This window comes from Protobothrops mucrosquamatus, unplaced genomic scaffold (assembly GCF_001527695.2).
Source record: "Protobothrops mucrosquamatus isolate PMUCROS unplaced genomic scaffold, P.Mucros_1.0 scaffold956, whole genome shotgun sequence".
NCBI lineage: Eukaryota > Metazoa > Chordata > Lepidosauria > Squamata > Viperidae > Protobothrops > Protobothrops mucrosquamatus.
In genome coordinates this window covers 376,158-394,623 of record NW_015387200.1, presented here as the reverse complement: position 1 = coordinate 394,623, position 18,466 = coordinate 376,158, and the positions used below count along the sequence as shown (strand labels likewise).

The 18,466-nt window shown below is 37.5% G+C and overlaps 1 protein-coding gene across 1 annotated transcript in view; it reads left to right on the top strand.

Moving 5' to 3' along the window:
• The window catches only part of IFT74 (intraflagellar transport 74), a 48,483-nt gene extending 33,940 nt beyond the window's left edge, over positions 1-14,543 (top strand). Inside the window, exons 15-20 of the mRNA XM_015819581.1 lie at positions 551-648; positions 3,001-3,127; positions 6,968-7,131; positions 10,706-10,831; positions 12,191-12,251; positions 13,986-14,543. Of these exons, the coding sequence (XP_015675067.1) occupies positions 551-648; positions 3,001-3,127; positions 6,968-7,131; positions 10,706-10,831; positions 12,191-12,251; positions 13,986-14,101 (692 nt within the window). The 3' untranslated portion in view covers positions 14,102-14,543. The remainder of the gene's footprint in view (positions 1-550; positions 649-3,000; positions 3,128-6,967; positions 7,132-10,705; positions 10,832-12,190; positions 12,252-13,985) is intronic.
• Positions 14,544-18,466: the final 3,923 nt, after the last annotated feature.

Here is an 18,466-nt window from a genome sequence, read left to right as displayed (position 1 = left end):
AACATTGGTATCCCCCAGGCAGTCTTAAGGTTCAGGGTCTTTCATATAGTCTATGAATGTATATATGGTTTTATGGATCATCATCAACATTTCCAATTGGATTCAGAAACAGTATTTTAGCCAGTGAAGCTATTGTTAGAAAAAAGTCAGTCAATAAGGGATAGCATTCTGCTTAAATTTTTGAATATTCTCCAGAGATTATGTTGCAATAGATAAATGGATTGTGTTACAGGAGTCTAGTTGGAATGTAATTAAGGCATTGAATATCTTAAAAATTTGTATATGTTATTATTTCTAGTTTGCCATATAGAGCTCAACTGAGTGACAGTTGAATAACTCAATTGAGTGACAGTTGAATAACTGATTCTCATTGTACTTTTTCATATAAACTAATTTTTCATTAAATTATTTTCTTATTTTAAACTCCCTTTTTATATATTTTTAAACCCTTTAAAATTCAAAGTGCAATTGTAAGCAATGCTGCTGGACCTCTCTCCTGTTCCTATTGTAAACAATAGCTTCCTCTATCTTTTTTTTTTTTCAACTTTAGACTTTCTCGAATCTTTTGAAGAGACAAAGAACCAGGAACTGGAACGGAAAGCAGAGATAGAGGCCAATATTGTGGCACTTTTAGAGCACTCAAGTCGGGTAAGAAGTAACCCCTCTTGAAATCCTAATTTACTATTAGGGAAATATAGATAATATATATCTTTCTCTCAAACAAATAAAACCAGACAGTTACTATTTAATTTTAAATATTGAAAATCACACTATTAAATAATAAAGCCATTTGATAATAACATGGATTTTTTTAAATTTCTTTGTATTTGCATTTCTTCAGAATGCAAAGAAGAGTAAATCTAACAGTAATTTAGTGTCAGGAGTTCTCAGATTGTATGATGCTGTGACCCTCTAAAATAATACTTGAATTTATGTGACATTTCCCTCCCCATCATGAACTGCACATAAGAGAGGAAGGAAGGAAGCCATTTTACATGGGTACAGGAAGGAAAGAGATGTCCCCACTAGTAACAGCTACCAGCGAAAATGTCCGTCTTCATATCTTGAGAGCAGCCACCCTAAGAAAGTATAGCACATAGAGGATATGCTCCAGAAAGACAGGCAACTAGGGCATGTCAGTCTCCTATCACAAAAAGGAAAGGAGAAGCAATATTTCACTGGGTGGAATGGACATCCATGCTCAGTGTTATCCCCCAGGAGGAGTCTCCTTGGCATAGAAAGAAAATGAGCGTTGGGTTGGAGAGTACTGAGGAGTGAGTAGGGGGTTTCATGGGGAGTCATTGCAGTGAGTGCAAAGGCTATTGAAGAATGTTCCAGCAGCTGGATCCTGCGTACAGCTTGGTCTGGTACCAGCAAGCTCCGTGTCCAGACAAGGTGGGAGTGAGTGCAGACTCCCTTACATTTTTATCAGAGCTCCTTAAGGGACGTGAACCACAGTTGGAGAAGTCAAAAGAAGGCGCTGAGAGTTCTTCCTTTCCCAATATAGATTTTCCAAGTAAACGCAGTTAGCAAGTGAAGAGTCTAGCCTTGCTTTAGCCTTTTTCTTCCTGAAATGGTGACTTCCGTTTTTACACCAAGATCTTTTTGAAACGCATTTTAAGCCGGTTTCAGATCCTAGCCGCTAGAATAGCAGAATAATTCTTTGGTTTGTTTAACATTGGTGTTAATTAATTTAATTAATTAACTTCATTAAGGTATGGTTACATTTCCAGAGTTCTTAAAACAGTTCGTAGAATGTCATCGTTCCATAGAATTGATCTTGCTTCTGTGCTTTCTTTTTACCCCCATCTTTTTTGTTTCTTCTTTTGATACCTTAGGCCAGGGGTAGGCAACCTTGGTTCTTTTATGACTCGTGGACTTCAACTCCCAGAATTCCTGAGCCAGCATGCTGGCTCAGGAATTCTGGGAGTTGAAGTCCACGAGTCATAAAAGAGCCAAAGTTGCCTACCCCTGCCTTAGGCTTAGGCCTGAAAAAAGGAAAATGACCTCATATTGCAACCAATCGCATGTGATGTGAAACAGCACAGTGATTGTCAGACATGCTTTTTATGTTTCCAAAGCACCCTAACACAACTGAAGCATGTAGTAATTACATTTCATATACTTGCCTAAAAACTGCCTTACATCAGATTTATCAGTGTTTTATTAGGTCTTTTGCAGATACAAGTCAATTGACTGGAAACTTCGTAAAGTGCCATGTCGTAGTGAAGTGTCGTTTCTGAAGTAGAATCTGATTGTCCCATTAACATTTTAGAAACTGTTTTCCTTTAGGATATATTACCCGTGAAGATGTTTTTCTTCGCTTAAGGGTTAGGGTTATTTTTGCAAAAAACAATTACAAGTAGTCCTTGATTTACAACAGTTCATTTAGTGATTGTTCAAAGTTACAGTGGCACTGAAAAATGTGGCTTATGACTGTTTTTCACATTTACTACCGTTGCAGCATTCCCATTCAAACCCTTAGCAAACTGACTTTTAGTTATGATGGTTGCAGGGTCCCGGGGTCATGTGATCATCTTTGAGACCTTCTGAAAAGCATAGTCAATGGGGAAGCCAGATTCACTTAACAACTGTTATTAACGTAACAACTGTAGTGATTCACTTAACAACTGTGGCCAGAAAGGTTGTAAAACGGGACAAAACTCACTTAACAAATGTCTCACCTAGCAACAGAAATTTTGGGCTCAATTGTGGTTGTACATCAAGGACTACCTGTATCCTTAGTTGAATTTCCTCAAATTATGTAAGCCTTGTTTCGCCTTTAGCCTTGACTCATTATGTAAGATAAAGTAATAAAACCATTTGTATGGATAACACAGCAGTGCTTTGTTTGAGATATGTTCTCCAATATTTACATTTCTTAAGGGTATTAACTCTGATTGATATAATTGTTATGGAAAAAGTTTTTCCATTAATCAGCCTCTAGGCATGGCAACACATTTGGAAAGTTTTTGTTGTTGTTGTTGTTGTAATGTGCAGAATGTAAGTCGTATGAAGCAGATCTCTTCTGTAACAAATCAAGAATTGAAGATCATGCAGGAAGATCTCACTTTCAAATCAAGTGAAATGCAAAAATCACAGAGTACTGCTAAAAATCTGGGTACAGGTAAGACAGGAATACATTTGAGATGTATTTATTCCATTACAAAAAAAAATAACTCTTCCCCTTTTATATCTCAAGGACTCAGCTGTTTCATAGTTCATACTTTACCATATATATTTAAATAATTTTTTTTGAAACTGGTAGAGAATCAGGCAAATACAGGTAGTCCTCGACTTGCGACCACAGTTGAGATGAAAATTTCTGTTGTTAAGTGAGACCTTTGTTAAGTGAGTTTCACCCTATTTTATGACTCTTCTTGCCATAGTTGTGAAGGGAGTCACTGCAGGTGCTAAGTTAGCAACACAGTTTGCTTGTCAGAAAGTTGCAAAAGGTAATCCCATAATCCTAGGACACAGCAACCGTCATAAGTATGAACCGTTGTCAAGTCTCTGAATTTCGATCACATGATCATGAGGTTGCTACAACAGTCGTAAATGTGAAAACTGGTCATAAGTCACTTTTTTGGGTGCCGTTGTAACTTTGAACAGTCACTAAATGAACGTTAAGTCAAGGACTATCTGTACTGCTGATTTCCCTAAACATGGATATACCGTTTCAAAATAATTTCAAATAGGAGTTTTGAACCACCCCAACGATGCCGCGGAAGTAATGTCCCGGTGCCTGGAGGCCATGCAAGTCTGGATGGGGAGGAACAGGCTTCGACTCAACCCGTCCAAGACCGAGTGGCTGTGGTTTCCGGCGTCACAACATAGCCAGTTGGCTCCATCCCTGGCTATCGGGGGTGAGTCATTAGCCCCCACGGAGAGGGCCCGCAACTTGGGCGTCCTCCTGGACACTCGGCTGTCTTTAGATGATCATATGACAGCCATGGCCAGGGGGGCTTTTCATCAGGCTCGCCTGATACGCCAGTTGCGCCCCTTTCTGGATTGTGACGCTCTACGCACGGTCACTCAAGCCCTCGTTTCCCGCCTGGACTATTGCAACGCTCTCTACATGGGGCTCCCCTTGAGGTGCACCTGGAGGCTCCAGCTAGTTCAGAATGCGTCCGCACGGGGGATTTTGGGGGCCTCTAGATACTCCCATGTAACACCTCTCCTGCGTGAGCTGCACTGGCTGCCTGTGGCCTTCCGGGTGCGCTTCAAGGTGTTAGTGACAACCTTTAAAGCGCTCCATGGCAATAGACCTAGGTATTTGCAAGACCGCCTCCTACCAAATACCTCCCTTCGACCAGTCCGCTCCCACAGAGAGGGCCTCCTTAGGGTGCCGTCAGCCAGTCAATGCCGGCTGGCGACCCCCAGGGGGAGAGCCTTCTCTGTGGCAGCTCCTGCCCTCTGGAATGACCTACCCCCCAACCTACGTACAACTGCAGACCTGCGCCTTTTTCGCCGAGCCCTGAAAACCCATCTATTTCGTGCGGCCGGCCTGGCGTAGTCTTAATTAGGTTTTAGTATAGGTTTTTATGTGGGGTATTTTAGAGCAGGCCTTTATTTATTTAATTTGATTTTAGAATAGATATTTATTGTGATTTTTATTATCGCCTGTTCACCGCCCTGAGTCCCGTAAGGGAGATAGGGCGGTATACAAATCTAAATAAACATAAACATAAACATTTACATATTCCAGAAGCTGTTGGGCACCAAAGAATGTTACAAGGCATTGTGATTTTACAGATTGCGAATAAAAATAGAAGGGTTAGCAATTTTCAGATATATTAATTTAGTAACAAACCATTTTGTTATTCTGCATACTTTGTGTGCATTCTGAGTGGGAACATTTGTGGAGTTCATTAGATCATAGTTTCTGTTATATCTGAATTGTGCATCTGTAATTATTCTCTGAGCCAGGTCTTAAAACCAGAATCACACTGTAAAACAAATAAATGAGATGTAATTTAAAGGGAAGAAGGAAAAAGGCAGGCGAATAAGACAATTTTTTATTCTGTTTTGGTTCTCTTAAACTGCTTAGTCTGTTACTGTGGTTGCTGACTTATTTAACCAACTATAAAAGGGTGAGACTCTGCTGGTCTTGAAATCATGTCGTTTACAATCTACACTTTGCTGTTTGCTTAGTAACAAGTCTTCCATATTTTAGAAAAGTTCTTCAAGGCTACAAGTTCCCTCTTTGTGTAAAATACCACTATAGAGTGGTCTGCTTTTCACTCCTTAAAGGAAACTTATGTGAGTAAACAGATTTGCTGAGGGCAGCATTTCCCACTAACGTTTCCCTAGGTCAAAGCACAAAAGCAATTTTGTCTCAGAATTTGCTACTATGTACACACTGCTTGCTGAAGTCTGTGACTTAGTGGCATATCAGAAGGAACTGGACTGCATCCTCTTCCTGTCTCTTCCCAGAGAGAAGGGTTGTTTTTTCCCCCCCTTTTCCTTTCCTTTTTTTATTCTGGGATGGTATTTGGATGAAGAAAATTAGTACCTTCTCCAGATTGTTCAGCAAAAAAGCCTATCTTATCCCCAAATTGTTGCTCTTTTGATATTGCTTATACTGTTCAGCAGCAGCTTTCTATGGTTTTAGATAGGAATCTGGATGTTCTTCACCAGGTGTGTGAACAATTGTTCAGCGGACAAGAAATAGTAAATACATTGTAATAGATGCCTTGGATGCAATTCCAAAACATTTAGAAGTACCACTTGAATACCATCAGCACTGATCATCGGCATTGACAAAATCACCATCGATTAATTGCAACAGGCAGCTTTGCTTGGAACAACTTACATGCTGCAACAATACCTTTCATATTATTAAACACCAAACATCTATCTATCCCAAGTCCTTGGGAAGGACTAGATAGGTGTACAAAAATGTCAAATCCAATATGAACATCTGGCTGACTATGGGACCATCCCCAATAAAAATTTTTTTTAAAAAAATTAAAAATTAATTTAAAATAGCTGTGACTGTACTTTTTTCAATTCCCAGACATTCCACAATGCAGGATTTTGAATCCTGGAATCATTATTTTGGAGCACAAGCCATATATCCTCAAAGCAGAAGGCCAGACAGGAGCACAGATTGCCCAATTCTAAGACAAGGAGTTAAACCATATCTAAGAAAGGCATTAACAATACACCGTGAGGATTTTAAACCATGATGATATGCACTACTTTCTCCAGCATACTAATTTGATATCTCCATATCTTGCATTGAAGCCTAAAAAAAAATCTTTCAATCTAAAATATAAACTCAGGTAATTCTGAGGTGTCAATGGGGCTGCCTGAAATTCCCAGTGGAGACCATGCACAAGAAATTCAAATTTTGGAATATCTAAAGATTTGGTGTTATCAGGTCTGTTTTACAATAAAATGGTCAGACCACAGGGTGCACTGTGTAGCAGCTGGATGTAAGTTCAATATTTAAAAACATTTTTAAAATATGGCCTCAAAGCTGTATACCAGATGGATTCTATTGTGGGTCAACAAAATTGTTATACAAAGGATCGGCTTTTATTTGAATGCTTCAATTATAGTAATCTGCTTTTTTCTTCTTCTAAATTACCAGCATAATCACTAGGAGTTTATCATATTTTGGATAGTTTAAAGCTAAAGAAGGCAATGGAATTATTTTTATTGTTCTTCATTTTATTCACAAATATAAGTGAAGCATAACAATCTTAATTTCAGTTTGGCAGCTTTTGCTGCAAGCGGTAAACTATTTCAGCACCAGTCTTTGCCATATTGTTAGTTCATCAGATAATGGATATTTGTATGCAAAAGATAACATTCTTGAGAGCTTTACTGGACCAATGCCAGGGTGAATAAGGCAAGCAGGACTTGGTTGTCTTCTTGGATAAGTAAATATTTTCTGTGATGGAAAATAAATCTTACTGTATGTCAGTAATGCATCCTAGTCCATTTCCCTTTGTTGTAGATAGTCAGCGACTCCAGATGGACCTCCAGAAGATGGGATTATTGGAGGGAAAGATGGTCGATGAACTAACTTCACTCAAAGAAAAAATTGAACAGATGAGCAAGGACCTGGAAGTATATAACAATCTGCCTGCTCTGAAAACAGCAGGAGAAGAAAAGAAAAAGGTAATTAGCAGTCCAAATCCTAAAACCATAGAGTTGCAAGGGATATTGCAACATTTAATCAAATCCCTGCTCAGTACTGGATCTACTAACTAGACTATCTCTGACCGATGATCACCAAGGCTCACTTTGAAGAAATCTAGCAAAGGAGAACTTGGCACTTTGTGTGGTAGGCTATTCCGCTGAATGATAAGAGTCAGGAAATTCCTCCTGTTGTCTAGTCCAGTTTTCTTATGTACTATAGGTAGTTCCCTTTGGCAACTGCCTTGTTTAGCGACTGTTTTCAGTGGGGAGGAAAAAGTAGCTTTGCAACCAATTCTCGCATTTATGACCTCCGCAGATCTGTAAAACAAAAGAAAACTGAAGTAAAAAATGTAAGCGCAGTTGAAGTTTCACTTAGTGGTGATCCCACTTAAAGGCCAAGTTGCCAGTTCCAATTGTGGTTGATACAGGTAATCCTCGACTTACGACCGCCATTGAGCCCCAAATTTTTGTTGCTAAGCAAAACATTGGTTAAGTGAATTTTGTCCCATTTTACAACTTTTCTTGCCACAATTGTTAGGCGAATCACTGCAGTTGTTAAATTAGTAACCTGGCTGTTCAGTGAATCTGCCTTCCCCATTGACTTTGCTCGTCAGAAGGTTGCAAAAGAGGATCACATGACCTTGGGATGCCACAACTGTCGTAAATATGAGTCAGTTGCCAAGCATTGAATGTTTATCATGTGACCCTGGGGATGCTCAGTGGTCGTAAAGCTGAAAAACGGCCATAAGCCACTTTTTTCAGTGCTGTTGTAGCTTCAAATAGTCATAAACAAACTGTTGTAAGTCGAGGACTATCTGTAAATGAGGATTACCTATAGTTTTAAGCCACTGATTCCGATTTTGCCTTCTGGGGCAATGAGAACAAGTTCGCTTTCTCTCTTCTCTGTGACAACTCTTTAAAAAAAACAATTGGGAAATATGCTTGAGAACCAAATGTAGACTAAAATATTTGGCATTAACTCATCTTCAGCCTACTAAAACCTATATATAGAAACTGCTGTCTTATACTCACTTTTGGAGGACTATGCTCCACCGCTTCCAGTAGGGCTTACACTGTTAACGGTGCAGTGAAATAAGACAGGGCTATTTCCCCTAATCTTATCCCAACCGAGCACGGCAGAGGCATTTGAATGTGTCAGTAATAACTCAAAACAATTGTAATACTCACATATTTACTGCTGCAACTCAAGATATAAGCCAGCTGCTTCAAATAGCTTCCCATTCCTCCCAGTAGAAGCTTAATAGTCAGACTGGTTTAAAAAAAATACTTCAAAAGTACCAGTGCTTGCTTAGAAAGTATTTTATGCCTAAAATTGAAAAGTCATTAAACTATTTTCTTTAAAAAAAATAGCCTTTAACTTTTTCCTTATACAGCCAAAAATTTTCTCACTTGAAAGAAATGCTGTTAAAATTAGTGGTGCTTCCTTGTAGGAATGGATGGTTAGAATGGGTGATAAATAAAGCCAACAAAAACAGGCTCTCCCTCTTTTCTGTTGCAGTGGGATCAGGCTATCCCAACTATATTTCCTTACCTTACAGAACTAAAAGTGCTTGCAAAGAGCAGCACTTGGTGTAAATGATAATTTAAAGAGTTTGTATGCTGCCAGTAATACAAAATAGCTTGATATTATGTTTGTTTGTTTATTATTTATTCATGTCAGAAGCATCACAGTTAAAATAAGGCATGCTCTATGACAAAAAAATTAAAATATAAAATACAAGATTGAAGTTAAGTTAAATGCTAATAATGTTTGGTATGGAATTCACCTGTGTTTTATTCCACCTTCACCAGTGTTTGTATTTACTGTTTTCTTAGCTTAAATATGTTATCATGATTTATAGTACTAAATTATATGTGAATTCTATTTCTATTTCTATGGCATTCCTACTTGGTATTATGATTGTAATAAACAGTAACACTTTAATAAATGGGTAAATAAGGTACAATATAAAACAGTGGCATATAAAATAAATATAAAATGTTGGAATGCCAAAATGAGTAAAGTAGGTGACTTAGCTCCTGCCGTTCAACAGAAAGACACAATGCAAAAAAATCCTATTCCTGCCAGACAAATATCTGCAGGATGTGACACAACTAAGAAGGTGTCTGATAGATATAAGCAGGAAGGACTCTGATATGATGCAGACATAACCCTAACCATAATTCCAAAAAAACTCTTGGGATCTCTCAGAATATCAAATGTATAATTAAAACACAGTTAAAACGTAGCATAGTGAAACATAACTTCCTGGACAATTCAAGAACAGTAGCATTCACAAAATCTGGGGGGAAAGAACCCATGGCAGGGGGTCCACAAACACCCTAAACCCAGTCCCAGAAGCAGAACCATGTCTTAAGGGACTTAGAAAAGACTGGAAAAGTGGGAGCCATACATATATCTGGGGGAATGCTATTCTAAAGGAGAGGGGCTGTGACAGAAAAGGCACGTTTCCTTGGATTCATGATATGACATTTAATTTAGGGAACTCATAAAGTTTTATAGATACATTAAGGCTAAAGCTTTAAACTCAGTTAAATCAGCAGCTAGTGAAATTCTGTCAACAAACACTGCTCTGTGACAATAACTATGTATACTAGATAAACAGCCATGCCTATACTTTTTGCACTAGCATTTGTTTCTGAAGCACTGTTCATCCTTTTGTGTTTTTCTTACGCTGTACGACAGCAATGCGTCCCATTTTATGACTGCTCCTTTTGTTCTTAGCTTTAATAGATTAAAAAGTACATACAGCTATGATGGTTTTGTGCCACGCTTTCCCCAATGGAAAAAAAATGCAGATTCACTTCAGCAATTTTTAAAAATATTTGGTAACTGATAAATCCAATCTAGATTTAAATCCCTTCTGTTTCCCATTCATGCTAAGAGCTGTTCCCCAGTTGACGTTTTCTTGGACAACATGCTTGATTTGAGTCAGAGGGATTGGACTTTGTTGTATCCTCCTTCAATATGTTATTAACCATTCCAGTTTTATCCTACTCTATCTTTCTGATAGATCTGTACTAGTACCTCCCTTTTTATGATCCTGTAATCCCTTAGATCCTTTATTCCAATTGTGCATTATGTATATCAAGTGTTTCAGCATTTAAGTACCAGTTATTACATTGAACAAAAGATTTTATGAGAAGAGGAAATGTGTTAGAAAGTAAAAGCTAGGAAAAAATAGCAGAAGCCAATGTGTTCATAAACACTGGCTGGGAATCAAAATTAAATCTACAGTGAGTGCCTGAACACAGGGAAAGAGAAAGGAATGATTCACATAAAAGGTATGAATTTCTAAAGAAATTAGAAGTCAGAATTCATGCAAATCTTCAGGTTTCTATTTTTCCACTTGTTAAAAAATAGAATAACTTAAAACCAAAGGTTTGTTGCTTTAATCATACTCAGAAAAATCATTTTTTTCTCATTTTATGTGGTCTTTATGGAATACGCTGTGCTACAGACTTAATTATAAACGTAAGTACTTTTTCCCTCCTTGAGTCGTTTGATTTTGTATTATTTTCTCATGCTAAGAAACTCCAAGAAGAGAAAGAAAGATTAACCAAACACCGGGATGCATTCAAGAAAATTATGGAACATTTGAATAGAGAATATGAAGGCCTAAAGTTGCAGCTCCAGGAGAATGAAACACATGCACAGGTAAATTGTTAAGGATACACTGAATTGCTTCAAAACTTCTTGAGACAAGTGTTTTAACATCTGGGGACACATGATGTATTTTATAGTAAATACATCTGATGGCAGATTTGAATTAAAAAGGAGGATGGAACTCAACTTTCTTTAAATGAACATAGTGGCTACTGTATTGGAATAATATAGGGTGTGTGAAAGTTATATAAAATTTTATAATATGAATTGATAACTTTTGATGCTGAGCATGGCACAGAAAACAATTATAATTAATTAATTATAAAACATATGTTTATATGTTTAGTATTTAGTATGTTTATGTGTTTAGTATTTGGTATCTCAAAGTTTACTGGTAAATAAAATTTAAAGTGTTTTTTCCAACACAAATATTAATGGGCAATTGTTGTTTTGATGTGTACAATGGTTTATATTCTCATTTTCCATTTACAGTGAGATATTCTTAAAGTAAACATGTTGACTTCCACGCAGTGTTTTTGAAAGTTTCATTGTAAGGAGCCTACATGTTTTGGCTCCAAAAGTTTGAACAGTAATATCAGGCAAGCAAACTGTTGCTAGTATTTTTAGGAAACAGCCATAAATATAATAGCCATATAACCTTGTTATTTATGCTCAGTGGAATGGCTAAAATTCCTCTGTTTAAACTTATTGTGTTGGACTATTCTCAGCACAGACCGGTTTTAATTGCACATTCTGCCATCAGACAGGAAATTCAGCTATGGAAGTGAGGAAGTTTCTCCCTCATAGTGCAGAGCATACTAGAGTTTAATATGTGTAAGATATTTTGGAAATAATTACTGACCCCTCTCCCCCCCCCCAAAAAAAAAGCCCCAAAACAGATTAGGAAAATTCTGTGCCTTATATAAAACAAATGTCATTGTGGTTAGTTGTTATTTTAATAGTTTGTCACCATAAAAATAGGTTTGTGTGTCTTTATTTGATTTTTAACCTGTCTTTATTGTTTTTATAAATAACTCAAGATGGTGAACATATATGATATTCTTTCCTCCTCCTATTTTCCTCACAGTGACAATTCTGTGAGGTGGGTTGGGCTGAGAGAGAATGACTGGCCCACAAGTTCATCTGAAACAGTACTAGAACTTGCACTGATTTCTAAGCCAGTGCCCTAACCATTAAACCTGTGTGTGTGTGTGTCCACAAATGCACATGCATACATGCAACCACATATGTACATACAGAGAGAGAAGATTACACTGCAATTAGTCTTAATCAGAATGCTTAAGCAACATAGCTAAACAGTTGAATAGAAGGGAGGTCAGTCTTGTGTTAAAAAATGGAAGTACAATTTTCATTCCTGTTGTTACCATATTTTTCGTTTTCTACCTTCAGCTTACGAATCTGGAAAGGAAGTGGCAACACCACGAACAAAATAATTTTGTTATGAAAGAATGTATCCTTCTTGTTTTCATAAATAGTATTACTGTTGTCAAATATTGCAAATTATCACTATTGCTTCCTGCAAAGCACCAGTCTTTCTTTTTTCTGACCAGCACACATCACTCACTTAAAAATTACACCGAGTTTAATAATAAAGTAAAACCGGTGCATAAATTGAGACTTGTTGAATGTTGTCTACCTTCTCAGATCATGGTGAAACAAAAATATAATCTGCTTGTTGTGTAATGCAGGGGTCTCCAACCTTGGCAACTTTAAGACTTGTGGACTTCAACTCCCAGAATTCCTCAGCCAGCAAAGCAAAGCTGGCTGGCTGAGAGTTGAAGTCCACAAGTCTTAAAGTTGCCAAGGTTGAGGACCCCTAGTGTAATGTAATATGGTTAAATACAGCAGGTGATGGTTGCTTCTTTGTTACAAGGTTTATTGGGTTTATTTGACCAATAGAAGCTTCAGATGGGTAATGAGTAGTTGCAAAACTGAATGTTCTTACCAGTCAGCCATTTTCTGGGGTGGATTTCCAAATAACTACAACAAGCATGAATTTACCAATGGCATATGTGTTTCCACTATACTGTAGGAGATGACCAGGCTGAACCTGAGGGAGGAGGTCAAATGTGTCATCAGTTATGAGTCCCTTTGCATCCACAAGAGATCTAAGTCCAGCCCATCTTGAATTCCTTTCTATTCTTAACCCCTGCTAATCTCGCATGACCATTAGTAGTTCAGATTCTTGTAGAGAGCTTAAGCTTACAATAAATCTTTATACACATTTGAACTGCCCGGATCTCCTGATTTCCCTGGTGCTTGACATGTTCCTTCTCACTGCTGAGTAGACTTTGTGTAACAGTGAATTCTCTGTGATCACACCTACAGAGTTTTTAAAAAAATCTTTTCTCTTTCTTGGCCAAAAAGAGTCAATGAAGTTACAGTGAGGCGAAGCTGTATTCAGTGTAATAAGGGCCTTTAGGATGCTTACCATCAGTAGCATTGACTATTGGATATACATAGCACACAAAGTGGAGGGATGGTAGTATCACGTACAACCCTGTACACAGGGACATGATGTAATTTAACATCTGGCCTATCTTATTCTTACAGCTGGCATCAGTGGTAAATCCAGGTGTGAACACACTAAATCATGACAGGAAAAAAGAACTGTACTTGCTTGCCTGTGATTTTTAAGCATCTTTCTGTAATTGTATGAATGTAACTATTAGGTGGATCAGACCTATTCTCAATTTCTTGACCCTGGAACATGATAGGGGGTGGGGGAGAGGGCAGGCTGTTTATACACTCTATAAATTACTATCACACGTATGGAAGTTCTGCAGATCTTCCTTTTCCCTCCAAAGAGATTGGATTTGTTCAGAGGTGGTTATTGATTTTTTTTTTTAGAAAAGAATAATTTTTGCTAATTGAATCGTGTGAGGTTTAACCTGAAACCAAGAGTTATTGCAACAGCTTAACCTGCTGCCATATTTTCGGCGGCAATAGCTGGCTTAATTTGCTATTAACTGAGAACAAATCTTGTTGAAAACCTGCCCTGAGTTTTCTCAACCTGGATGCCTTCTTTCTGCCTGGCAAAATGATACAGTCAAAAAAAGATAGATATCTAATTTTTTTCCTGGCGTGGCCTCAGTTCTTTAGATATTAGGAGTTAGTGTGGTTTCTTATTGGTAGCTTTTATATTTATTTATTGGAGAACTTTTTCCTTAATTGATATAATCAGTTATTGCTACAAAAAGCCAGGAGAGTGACTACCGGCCCATAATGAAGGATGTGATGAAGGAAGTTGCAGAATATAACAAAACTATAATAGAAGCTTTACAGAGCAGCAAGAACTGAACCCAGATCTACCTATCCTGGATGGACCAAATTAAGGGCTATGTATAGTTATTTTGAAAAATGTTGGCATGTGAAGGCAGTCCAGTTCACATTAGTATAACCTGTGTGCCTTTTTTCATGTATTCTAGGGAGCATGATAGGCTTGCAACATTGGTTTGTTTTCCTTTGAGTTAACTCTGTATTATAAAACAATTGTTCAGTGGAGATTCTTTAATTTACCCTTGTTTTGCTTTGTTAAATAAGCAATATAGTTTGATTTACATCATTTTTAAAAAACTGTGTGATGGCAAGTACACTGTAGTGCTTAAGGTTCTGCTTAAAGTTGTAACTGCAAAAGCAGAAAATGTTATTGTTCTATATGTCTGTTTATCTTGCTATGTCAGAATTGTTCTACATTGAATTGTGTTTAAGATGGATATTAAGGGTATTAAATAAAGAAATTTAAGGAGAAATCATCCTGTATTTTTCCCCAAAAAAAGTATGCAGTAAAAGTCATATGTAGCAAAACGAATATCTAAGAAATGACTCCTTAACCCTCAGTATCTGAGGAATCCAGCGACTGACTTGAAAAATTCACAGCATTCTTTCTATCTGAAGTGTATGAGGTTCTTATGGAGTCACATTCTTGCTGTAGGAGGATAAAACTCCCCACGGGATCCACAAAACGGCAAACCAGAAGTGCTATGTTGAAAAGGGAGTCATCATGAATGAGCAAAATCCAAATCAGCTCTTCTTGTTGACCCATCTCCCTTGTTCCTAAGAGATCCTTTTGTGACTAATGTTCTGTTTGTAAAACCCCATTGATAAGCCCAATAAGAAAAGCAAACAGAGCAAAAATGTGTCACTAGTTTATCTGACTGATACCAGCAGGTCAGTTATAATAACTTTTTCATGTTGCTTTTATCTTTCCCATGGAAGGTCAGTGACATATTTTCTGAGAGATGCAGGAATAGTTTACACAGATTAGTTAATGCAAAATAATAAAAATGTAGTCCAATCTTTTTTTAAAAAAAATCAAAGTGTATTTGGAACTGTATTTCTAACAGATTTTGGCTTTTTGTTCTTACTGGATTGTTGCATTGTTATTATATTGATCCTTTGTGTCATGAATCAAAGGCCATTATTTTTATTATTTCATTTATTTCCTGACTTTCCTCTTAAATTTTCAGGATGGCACACTTGTAAGTCTCCATTTTGTCTCTGTAGTACAAATGTTATGACATATATCCTGATGGGACCCAGTAGCTCATTTCCATATGGTTAGTTAAACCCAATGGCTTCACCATCATTGACAGCATCACATATTATACTAAGCCCTAAAGAAACAACCTAATGATTTAGCATTAAGTCAGTGATTGCCCCAAATCATTCAAATGAGTTTCTTTAGACTAGAACTTGACCATGACACTACATGATTTCATACTTGTACTATATTAAATGAGTTTATAAGTGTAGTTATTTATCAAACATGCTAAACTGGCTTGCAGTAGACTTGATAGATTGTATAAATCTGGAATATGGATTGAGAAAATTGGTTTGTCTAGCTTTGCCTATATTTTTGGCAGATTAAGACAATTTCTTAACCAGTCACATGTCTGGGTGGGTGGGTGGATGGATGGACAGACCGACAGACGGACAGATTGATAGAGATAGATGATAGAGAAAGAAATGATAAATAGATGATAGATTAGATAGATAGACAGACAGATAAAATTCTTTACCAAAGATTTACAGAAACCCTAAGTAAACTGGTAGAATTTCCTCTGTCCCAACAGCCGATTTTTATTCTGCCTCAGAAAAGAGGCTAATAGGAGATCCTTTCCTGCCACCTTTAATATGGAACAAGTTAAACAAAGTGGTTGATGGATATCCTGCCAGTTCCCCTGAACATGGTTTGCAGTGAGGGAAGAGATGTGTTTTGACTGGCAGATTTAACCAGTTGTTTTCCTCTCCCGCCTTACCAGGAAGTCCCCACTTGCCCTATGAATTAGAATTATGTATGGTGTCCATTGGACAGATGATCACTCTTCCTGTTTCACATTGCAGGGTTGTTTATCTTCTTTTGTTTCATTGCTCATTCTATCCACCATCACCTGCTCTACTGCCATCACTCTCTGTTGTTAGCTCTACCATTCTAACACTAGCTCCATCATCAGTGCCACCATCTCAATTGCTGATCTCCATCATCAGTTTCAAGATTTGAATCACCAATTCCATCACCAACTATTATAACCGCCCTATAATTGGCTCTAGTGCAGGTCCATCACAGCTCCATCATTCCAGCTCTATCACTGGCTCCATCACCAGTGTCACCTTGCTAGCTTTAGGACCAGATCTGTTTTTGACGAGTTGGCTCTGTTGCTGGTTCTATCACCTTTTCTAGGAGCAACTCCACTGACTCCATCACTGGCTTCACTACCATCTCTATTGTTTTTGCTCAAACACTTATCTGTCTTGCACTATCATTTGGGGTTTTTTTGTATTTCCATACCTATGTGATTCACCTTTCTCTCTTGCTCTTCTGCTTTTTTTCTTTCAGTTACCTGTGCTGTCTTTTCTCTCATTCTGTGTACTATTAATAGATACCAATGAATAGATTCTCATGCTTCAGCCACTACTACTCGGGAAGATGGAAAACAACACATTAACATCATATTGGATAGTTATGTAGCCTCAGCTAAGAGCTGGATAGCTAGGTAACCTTAACTATGGGCTGAAGATGAAATGAAGACTGCATCAAGAAGATGTGACCTTATAAATAGCTGGTGCATGTTCAGATACCAACGGGAACGTGTTGAGCAGCTCTCAGCCTTTAAACCACTGTTCATATCATCAGAAAATGAAGTTAATTCTCCAGGATCTGAACCCGCTTGGATTTATACAACGCTTATATAACTAGTTAATTTAATCTGTTCTCATGATTAGAGTTACACTTCAAAAGAAACCGAGTTTTCCGCTTTGCCTGGAGGAGAGTTTTCTTTCATTTTAGAATAATGGAACAGAACAGCACTACATGTTTGACATTATGCATTTGCTGATAGCCAGAAGTCACTAGCACTGCACTCAGCAGCATGGGTAAGATGCAGAACAGGAGAGCACACCCACAGTTTTGGGAACTCTTAAAGGGGCTAGATTTGTTCTTCTGCACAACTTTATAAAAGCTTGGTATTAGCTCCATGCATTTGCTAGCATCTGGCTCCATTTTTGCTCCATCCGAACAGAAAACAAAAAAGGTACTGTTTATTAAAATGGCAAATTCAGGAGTACCCTTGCAGAATTGTCAATTTCCTGCTTCAACTCAATAAATCTGCTTCATTCTGTTTTTCATATCGTAATATCTAACTAAGACAAAACAGGATTTCTATAGACCCAAGCCTATTATCTAGGGGAAATTCCCACTAATATCTCTTCCTTCCTTTGGGGGAGAGCTTTCAGTTATTCCAGTGAGACTCTTTTTTTTTTTATTAAGATAAAGTTGGTCTCTAATAATTTCACAGGAGTCTTTTTGTCAGTCACTTGGTTTATCCATTGAAATCCCCCCCTGCTACAATAACATATTTTGATGAACAGTGGACAGAAGTCGCTCTCTGAGTAAACACACTAAATGAAATTTCATTGTGCTCTTCACATGGGGTCAATTGCAACATGGCACTGATTTTGCAGAACAGCATGGGAAAGTTCCCCAACCTTGCGTCTCTACTTCGTGGGATATCGACAGTAAGAAAATCTTGATTCTAGAAATACAAACCCTGATTTTTTCTCTGTGAAGCTTATTTCTTACTATAGATATGTCAAGAATCCTTTTTGAATCTGTATCCCACTGCTTTGATACTTAATACTACAAATATTTTCTGCCTCAGAAGCCGAATATATTCTTCAGTTTGCTTTTTTTTTTTTTTACAAGGACTAGGACTAGGTTGTAGTACAAAAGACACAGCCATATGAAATGATACTACAGTGATCAAACCTGGAAAATCAAGTGTTTTGCCCCACTCCAATTCTAGCACAACAGCTCCAGTTAGAATTAGAGAGGTACAGTATCACTATTAGAGAATTATCACTCGCGTGAGCTATGTACAGTTGTGTTATGTCTTTCTACTGATCCTTTGAATCAGAAACAGGTTTTTCTAGTGGCTTGTTTTATTGTAACTTGATACAAGATGCAAATCAAGCAGTAAAAGCAATAATCCAATATGCTAGGCTAGGGATTACACAAAATGAGAGCCTTTATGTATCAAATGTTACATACATAAACTATTATACATTTAATCATAAAATCAATCATTTTGTACACAGTTACTATCTAACTCTGCTTTTAAAATGAGATGTAGGCTGGGCTGCCGATTATCTGCCACATGTTTTTGA